Source organism: Malaya genurostris, chromosome 3 (genome assembly GCF_030247185.1).
Source record: "Malaya genurostris strain Urasoe2022 chromosome 3, Malgen_1.1, whole genome shotgun sequence".
Classification (NCBI taxonomy): Eukaryota; Metazoa; Arthropoda; class Insecta; order Diptera; family Culicidae; genus Malaya; species Malaya genurostris.
In genome coordinates this window covers 200,162,366-200,172,162 of record NC_080572.1, presented here as the reverse complement: position 1 = coordinate 200,172,162, position 9,797 = coordinate 200,162,366, and the positions used below count along the sequence as shown (strand labels likewise).

General features: G+C 42.7%; 1 protein-coding gene across 1 annotated transcript; it reads right to left on the bottom strand.

Annotated features, from left to right (window-relative positions):
* Positions 1 to 1,040: 1,040 nt before the first annotated feature.
* LOC131434170 (uncharacterized) lies at positions 1,041 to 7,085 on the bottom strand. Its single transcript, XM_058600825.1, has one exon. It carries the CDS (start codon positions 7,083 to 7,085, stop codon positions 1,041 to 1,043), a length of 6,045 nt encoding a protein of 2,014 aa, XP_058456808.1.
* Positions 7,086 to 9,797: the final 2,712 nt, after the last annotated feature.

Sequence of the window (9,797 nt, the reverse complement as noted above, 5' to 3'; positions counted from 1 at the left end):
GGCCTTGCTGGACTTTTTGGCTGCCTTTCTACAGGTTTTCGGTGCCATCGTGCTGACGGTGTCTCGTACGTTCAGAGTAGCTGCTTTAAATTATATGACGCTATTCCTCACATCACATTTCATTTTATACCTGCTACTGGCAACGGTGTACGGACAGCTCCTTTGTCAAAATTCCTTTTCCTGTTCGCAGAACGGGAAACAGTGAGACGACAGGTCCTCGATGTTGCTCTCGTGTGTGTCTCGGGAACAGTTGCTCAGCAATTGGTAGGAAAAATGAACCACTCTACTTTTATATGGACGCTCTTGTATAGAAGCAGACATCTCGTGTTCTGATTGGCTGATGAGTCATGAGTATACTATTGAAAAACTTCAATGTTGTTACAATACTCGTTCAAGTTGAAAATTTTCGATTCTATTGGTAGTTAGATTATATAAATTCTTTCGCAGATCACTGAGCTATGAGCTTTCAAAATACGAGAAAGGCAAACGCGCCTTATGAATTGTTCTTTTTGATACTCGTTTATACCAAACATTTTAGAAAAGTTTATGTTCGGATGGGGAAGTACCACAATCTTGATAGCAGCTAAATCGCAGCTTCAAAGCTGTAATATATTCCGTAATAATAATTCAATTTCAATAAATCATCTTACACTTACATTTTCGTCTTCTTCTTCTAACCTCTATCCGAAACAGTCTGTGATTAGCGTTTTTAACAATGCTTAGTGCCCTGTGTTTAACAATTCATTAATATGAGTAATATTTAAACATACGGTTGACTTACTTGTGATACTATTTAATCTAATTTGCATGCCCTCATAAACGAGCCGTACTGTGATCTATGTAGATACAATAATCCAATTTTTAGCAATTTAGATTTTAAGTTTATTACTGCACCGCACTGCACAGCGTATACTGACATTTACTTATGCTGCAGACGATAGTTTGGCACGCGGTTATGTTACCTGACGTTTTATACTGACATCTATGTTCTCTTTCGTTGACAGCGGCGACCGGTGTTGAACTTCACTACCGCGCACGAATCAACCCTGCGGTTTCGTAACATTCCCCTGCCCGTGAAGTTCCGGACCGTCTCCCGGATTCAGTACGTCCAGAAGAGCCAACTTTACTGCAGGTCTGTTGAGTAACCCATGCTTCGTCTGCACAACTGCTCTACGAACTTGTCCGTCTGGCGCCTTGGTTACATCAACGACTCTACCTCGTAACCAACCGTTCCGCTTGGATTCTTCCACAACTAGAACAAGATCACCGACTTTGAGCGGCTGAACAGGTTCGAACCACTTAGAGCGCCTAGTTATCGTTGGGAGGTATTCCCGAATCCAGCGATACCAGAAGTGATCCACTAAACTCTGTGCTAGGCGCCAACAATCTCGCAAAACGTTCTTTCCGTTGTTCACTGGTAGCTCTGGTTGTGTAATTCCCTTCGTTCCGTATAACAGAAAGTGGTTGGGCGTTAGCGACTCTTGCTCCGACGACTCCAATGGGATGTATGTAAGTGGTCTAGAGTTAACGATCGATTCGGCTTCTAGCGTTACGGTTTCCAATACCTCGTCACTAGGATGATGAGGGTGATCTGCTATCGCCAACATGGCTGCTTTTACTGAGCGCACCATTCGCTCCCAGGAGCCGCCCATATGAGGCGCCGACGGAGGGTTGAAAATCCAGCTTGTCCTAGCACTCGTGAAGGTTACCGCACAGTCTTCGTGAATATCTTGTATCTGTTTTTTCAGAAGGTTACTTGCCCCAAGAAAGTTCGTCCCGTTATCACTGTAGAAAGTCTCCGGAGAACCACGACGAGCCACAAATCGCCTGATGGCCATGATACACGACTGGGTAGAGAGACTATGTACTATCTCGAGATGTACAGCACGTATCGTAAGGCACGTAAATAATGCCACCCACCTTTTTACCAAACTGCGACCTTGTCTCACTTGAATTGGCCCGAAATAGTCTAATCCTGTATGAGTAAATGGTCTAATCAATCCAGTAACGCGAGCTGACGGTAGCGATGACATCATAGGAGGAACAGGGATTGCCTTTCCAACGCGACAGGCCATGCACTGCTTTGATATCTTCCGAATTAAAACTCGCAGTCCGGGTAGGAAAAATCGTTGACGCATTTCATTACAGACCGTCTCGTTGTTCCCATGGCGAAACTTTCGGTGATAGCTTTCGGCCAGAAGATGTACTGCTACGTGCTTTCTGGGTAGTATAATCGGAAACTTGGTATCGTACAGCACAGTTGGTGCCTCGGTTATTCTGCTGTTCATCCGGATAACACCGTACTCATCAATAAAAACCGACAGTCGGTATAGTGCACTAGACTTCGGTATTGAAACTGGACTTGTACAGTTTTCTCGACTACGACGTAGAATGGCATACTCATCTGGATACGATTCCGCTTGTATCTGCTGCCATAAAAGGTTCTCTGCTAGAAACAATTCCTCCTTAGACATGATACACGGTTTGATAACTTTTTCACCTTTGAATCGGCGCCTAGCTCGTAGTACGTATGCTGTCGTCCTCAGTAAACGATTCCAGTTTGAGAACCTAGAAGCATCTATCAACGAATAAGGAATCGTTCCGTGGTAAAGAAACACTGAACGTAATTCGGTTTCGGCCTCTGCTCGGTTCAATGACGGTTCTGAGGGCCAGTGATCTGGTGTTTGATACAAGAATTCTGGTCCTTTAAACCACGGGCTGTTTGGGTCAAAGTTCGGCCCGTCCTTCCACTTGGTGGCAGCATCGGCGATGTTCATTCTCGAAGGTACATAGTGCCACTCATCTACGCTGGTTGTAGTGAGAATTTCTCCTACACGGAAGGCTACGAACTGGTGGTATCGTCGACTGTCGGATCGCAACCAACAAAGCACGGTAGTAGAGTACGTCCACATGAAGCGGTTAGTAATTTTGATGTCTAGCGATTTAAGCACAGAATCCATCAATCTCGTTCCGATCATCGCCGCTTGTAACTCAAGACGTGGGATGGATAACGGTTTCAACGGAGAAACTTTGGTTTTTGCCGCTACCAACACGCATCTAGGCCCGCCTCCACTGCAGAATCGAAGATATAGAACAGCCGCACAAGCTAGTTCGCTTGCGTCTACGAAGAGATGAGCTTCCACATTCTTGAGCATGGAACTGTTGACCCCTTTGAAGAAGCAACGAGGTACGCTGACAGCATTCAGTTTCTGCATCTGTCGGCACCAAGTCCTCCAACCATCTCGCAAGTCGACCGATATCAGGTCATCCCAATCCGTTCCACTTCTCCATATTTGCTGCATTAGAACTTTGCCATGCACAACAAAGTGTGCAATCAATCCCATCGGGTCGAACAGAGACATGACCGTTCTCAAGACTTGACGCTTAGTTGGTATACTTTCGCTTTCAACTAATGCTTTGATTTCCTCCTTCATGTTGCTCAAATCGAATGTGAAGACATCTTCCTTCGGTATCCAGATCAGGCCCAAAACGCGTTCTGTATAGAGTTTATCCAGGTTCATCGATACTTGCTGTCGCTCAACTGTTTCACCGATACCCGTTAGAACTTCGTCCGAATTTGAGCTGAAGTTACGGATCTCGAACCCCGCCTGTCCATGAATATATTTCACCTCTTTGACTAATCGAATAGCCTTTTCTACGGTGTCTACACTGTCCAAAAAATCGTCCACGTAGTGGTTATCCCTGATGGCCCTCGCCGCCCTTGGGAAGATTTCGGCAAACTCCATTGCATTCTTGTTCTTGACGAACTGCGCAAGACTCGGTGAACAGGTAGCTCCAAAGGTGCATACGTCCATGACGAAGATTTGGGGTTCTAACTCAGGCTGCATACGCAAAACGAATCTCTGTGACTGCTTGTCTTCGTTCCGAACACTGATCTGATGGAACATTTCTTTTATGTCGCCTACCACTGCAATCTCTCCCTGTCGGAAACGCAACAGTACCGAAATTAGTTCCACCAAGAGATCAGGACCTTTTAATAGCATATCGTTCAACGACACACCGCCAACACGAGCCTTGGCGTCCCAGATCAGTCGCAGTTTGTCCGGTTTCTTGGGATTCTGCACTAAGCCTAGTGGTAGATACCAGACCCTACTCGCTTCCGTAGATTGAAGTTCTTCCGGAGTGATACGATGGGCGTATCCTTTCATTTCGTACTCCGAAATCTGTTCCATCACTCTTGATGCAAGAGCCGGTTCTTTACTCAACCGCCTCTCCAACGCTTTCATGCGCCGTAGTGCCATCGGGTAGCTGTCGGGAAAACAGATGTGATCGTATTTCCATAGCAATCCCGTCTCGAACGCACCGTTGACCCGCTGAGTGGTGGTTTCCATGATTTGACGTGCTCGTTTGTCCTCGTCAGCCTCCGGCTTTACTGTCACGCTTGACTCTTCAACGGCGAAAAATTGTTTCATCCACTGATGCAGATCACGATTTGACATACCGTCGTCTATGTGTACATTCAACTGCTCCATAACGTTACTGTTCTGGGAGCTCTTTCCGAAGATACACCATCCCAGGCGAGTTTTAGTCGCCACTGGCTCGTTGTTATTACCCTCTCTCGTTCGCAGCGCTGTCAATAGCCGGATATGCTCGATTCCGATGATTACCCCAGGAACTGCGTTGGTATAGCTCTGGATAGGAAGACCTTTCAGATGAGGAAAAGTATAAGACAGTTCTTCGTAGTCCAACGTTTGTGCCGGTAAGTGCAAATTCTGTACTGTTCTCACGTTATGAAGCTTGAACTTCTTTCCATTTCCGTGAATTACTACGCTGATACGCTGCGACTCCTTTTCCTCTCTGGTAATATTTCCAGTCCAACTTAGACAGAAGCCGTCTGTAGGTCCTTTGATTCCCAAAGCCGACGCAATATTACACTCCAGTAAGGTTGAGTTGGACCCGTCATCGAGAAACGCATACGTGTGGACTTGTTTACCATTTCCATGTATCGTTACTGGCAAATACCGAAATAGTGAAAACGACATCGTACGGTGTAGATTCTGGTGTACTACCGTATTCTTGTTACCGGCGACGCTTATTAGATCAGCTTTACTGGAAAAGTTCTCAGAATGCAGAAGTTTGTGATGATGTATTCGGCAACCATTAATACCGCACTCTGTTTTAGTACGACATGGCCATTTCCGATGTGGCACTAAACAGCTTCTGCACAGCTGTTTCTGCTTAACGGTCTTCCATCTATCATCGATATCGAGCGCCTTGAATTGCTTGCAGTTTGCAATCTCATGGTTTGTTTTATCGCAAAACACACAAGCCTTTATACCTTGCTCTGGTAGCACCCCATTCTTCTCGATGGCTTTGGATTTTCCATCCCGTATCTCCTCAGCGTGTATATAAAGCTTCGGTTTGTCTCTGCCTGATTTAGTTGATTTGGAGTTGAGGGTAAGCGCATCCATAGGGAGTGTAACCTCCGATGCCATCAGCACTAGTTCCGACATAAACGCGTTGAAGGTCGCCAAGTTGACACAAGTAAATCTACTTTTGTAATAAGACCACTGCATCTTGAGCTGAGGTGGAAGTTTCTCCACTAGCTCATGGAGAAGCATCGGATTACACAAGTGATCAGACAGATTAGCGATACTCATGTGATCTACAACATTTTGTACCGCAAGACCGAAATCTATCTGCGACTGCAAATTATCAGTCTTAGGAGAAGGAACTGTTCGGAGCTTCTGAAGAAGCGAGTACATAAGTATTTCCGGTCGACCGTACAATCGACGCAGTGTATCAATCACGAATGGGACCGATTGCGGCATGAATAATCGACTTTTTACTGCGTCTAACGCCTGTCCTTTCAAACAACGTTGTAATCTCGCCAGATTCTCTGCGTCACTGAATCCACATGTATCAGTCGAATTGCAAAACGAACTGTAGAATATTGGCCAATCTTGCGGATCTCCGGAGAAGGACGGTAGCTCCCTTGGCATAACTTGCCTTGCGGCCATTTGTTCATTCGTTGGTCCACAGCGCCCTGGGACAGCGGGTCGATCTATATACTGTTGCTGTCGTTGTTCGATCTGAGGAACGGATATGGACGAGGGTACAGACGGCTGAAGGAACGGAATATCGAATGGACGTGAAGTGACGTGGGAAACTGGTGGTATCAACACATTCGTATTTGCACGGTAGCCACCACTATTTGTAAGCATAACGTTTGGCTGTGATGAAAGCGGTATGTAATTATTTACCATCCCTGGTACATCACCGCCAAAAGGCCCGGGGGGTTTGTTACGGGTCCATGTCGTTTGACAAGTAGTACTTAACGTTGCTCCAGTATGCACACTCGATACTGATAACCCAGGGCATTGGAAGTTAACCGTACTGCCTCCCATCCGACGATAATGTTCCCCAGTCAAGCATGACTTTGTTGGATTAGTTGCAACACACCGACTGGCCGCAACACTGTGCGCGGGAGCATATGGTTTTAACTCTTGATTTAAGGCAAAGGTATTTTGTGGAAAGATGGAATTATAGCTACACACTGGCAAGGACCTATAGGTTACGGGAGGTACTGCTGACACACTTGTTACTACTAGCGTATCATGGATCATTGGCCTACTATTACTAGAGGAATGTATGACCGCATTGTAGTCGTACTCTAGTGCCCTACTCGTGCCTAACATATTGTTATTACTAGCTATTATTTCTGATTGTTGATTACAATTCGATCTGGTAGGAAACTTAACAATAGATGGCGGTGCACTGTTAGTAATCTTCCGCTGGACTCGATCGGTGCCTATCTGCTCCAGAATGTTTGTTTCTATGAACGAACTGCATCTAGTCCTATGTGAAGAACTCACCGGTGCTCGGCGGGGAACGTCGATCGTTATTTCCGCATGAGATACATAACCATCTGAACCCACTGGTACCAAATCGTGGGATACAATCTCAGCAGCAGAACACGGAAAACATTTACCATCTGTTGAATTTGGTGTTGATGCTGATGCAGGACCAGAAACTGCTATGTCAGGAACGTTCGATGCAGGTGGACTTGAAGTGATGAGAGCTGGAATACCAGACTGCTGAGCTGCTTCAGTGTTAACGATCATTGGCGAAGGATTACTGGATGACACTACTTTCACATTGTGTGATGTGTCCACTTCCTGCTTGCTAAGCCACGTCCGTACTTTCTCCTTGCTAGCTCGACTGCTCAATCTCGATTTCCTACTGACTCCATCTTCTGAATTATCCCGGGTAGAAGTGATTTGCAAACCAATAACAAATTCTGTTATTAAAACCAAACATCTCAATGGTAGAAATTAACATTATTTAGTTTGAAATAAGAGTTAAAATATCAAAAATCATAACAAAACTTGCATGAGAAAATAGCTACAAAATATAAAATTCTGTCATTGTAATATGAAACCAAGAACAAAATATTTATAGAAGACGAATTTCTCAATTATTTTATATTCTAGCATTCAGAATAGACTAACATCATAAGTATTTCTCTTATCTGATTCTGATGCAGTTTATTCAATAGTATTTTATTTGAAGATAGAACTACTGGATCAATTTACTTAATGAAATTGGAATAGCTCATCAATAACGAAATAAGATATTATAACTAATTTTGATGTTAAACAGGTATTGTATAATTTCTTGATTTCTTGGATGCAATATCACGAAAATATCAAGTATCGCTATGATAATACAGAAACATCAAGCCAAGATATGATGGTAAAAGTTGTTATTATTTTGATCCTTGTTTGCTATTTACACCTACCCGGGATCTGCTTCTGCTAGCAGAAACTCGTACTTTTTCTTCAAGAAAGTTTCCTCCATCTCAGCTAATTGCATCCTGACATTTGCTTTTGCTGCTTCTTCCTGCTGTATTCTTTGCATTCTTAAAGCCTTTTGTTCCTCCAACATTTTTAGGTTTAGTTCAATTCGACTTGAACATTTGCTTGTAGACGAACGACCGACTGACACACGTGATTGAATCATGGATTCCTCTTCCCTGCACTGCTCACATTTCCAACTGCGATTGATATCCGCAATGGAATCTGTCACATTTGCACATCCAAAGTGCATCCATGTCTCACAAACATCACATCCTACGAGATTATCAACTGAATCCGGGCGATCGCATTTAGTGCAGTGTTTCGCCACCTCCATCTCGTCGATATTCGTGATGGTAATATTATCACAGGAAAATCTTTGAAGATTGTTCGGATGGGGAAGTACCACAATCTTGATAGCAGCTAAATCGCAGCTTCAAAGCTGTAATATATTCCGTAATAATAATTCAATTTCAATAAATCATCTTACACTTACATTTTCGTCTTCTTCTTCTAACCTCTATCCGAAACAGTCTGTGATTAGCGTTTTTAACAATGCTTAGTGCCCTGTGTTTAACAATTCATTAATATGAGTAATATTTAAACATACGGTTGACTTACTTGTGATACTATTTAATCTAATTTGCATGCCCTCATAAACGAGCCGTACTGTGATCTATGTAGATACAATAATCCAATTTTTAGCAATTTAGATTTTAAGTTTATTACTGCACCGCACTGCACAGCGTATACTGACATTTACTTATGCTGCAGACGATAGTTTGGCACGCGGTTATGTTACCTGACGTTTTATACTGACATCTACACGCTTAAAAATAGTTACTCAAAAATGAGTAAGATCTCACTCATCTACAGAAAAAGTGGAACAACTCTAATTTAGAGTAACTCCGAAGTTACTCAAATTTGAGTTCTTCCACTGGAAACGATATTTGGGTAAAATCTACTCATTTACTGAGTAATACTTTATTCGTACATGTACAAAAACAGAGTAACTATCACTCAAATTTTGTGTGAAATTTTATTTCACATATACCAAATTTGCAAAAAAATTGCTCCTTTTCTGAGTGTATTGTATTAAAATGTTAAATAATTGAACTCAATATTGTATCAAGTGGTGGTCGCTTGGAGTAGTGTGTTATGCTCAGGCACCAATCATACACTTATTCCTCATAAATGACATTTGAGCATATTCGTTTCCATTCTAAAGCACAACACGAAGCTGATCATTCCGGTTTTTGCAGACACAACACCGTTTATGTTGATCGACTCACCCTCGAAATACGCGTCTCACTAACAAAAAATACAACCTGTTGCTACAAATGGTTATTACAACTTTTAGACTTATCGCGAATGCGAATTGTAACTATAAAACGAGATTTTGCGTTAAACTCAAATTTAGAGTAGGAGTTACTCAATATCATTGATGATAACTACTCAATTTTTGACGTTTGCATGTATCATTTGAAAATGAGTAACTAGTACTCAAACTTTGAGTAACTTTTTCTAAGCGTGTATGTTCTCTTTCGTTGACAGCGGTGACCGGTGTTGAACTTCACTACCGCGCACGAATCAACCCTGCGGTTTCGTAACAGTTTAATTTTGAACTATTCGAGATTATGTCATACCACTGAAAATTTTATCATAAAATTGTGATCATATTTCTGATGGCATGTAGCAAGAATTATGCTGATTCATTAGATACAACAAGAGATATTCACGATCAAAAACTTATCACTCTCTCAGAGGGTAAATTTTGAAAACGGCGCCCCATAGTAAAGTAAGACGTATTCACGACAAAAATATCGATTTCTCGAAATGAAATGAAAGGATTTTATTAACTCCAATTACCGACGTTTTAAATCATCATGTTTCAGAGATATATCGTAATATGTCTTCTATCAGAAACTTTTGAGCACTGTAGAAGCGCATGGCGAATGAATTCCTAACTAACGTTTTCTT

What these genes read in the sequence shown, in the direction of transcription:
- LOC131434170 (XM_058600825.1), bottom strand. Translation starts at nt 7,085, where the DNA reads ATGATCGTTAACACTGAAGCAGCTCAGCAGTCTGGTATTCCAGCTCTC.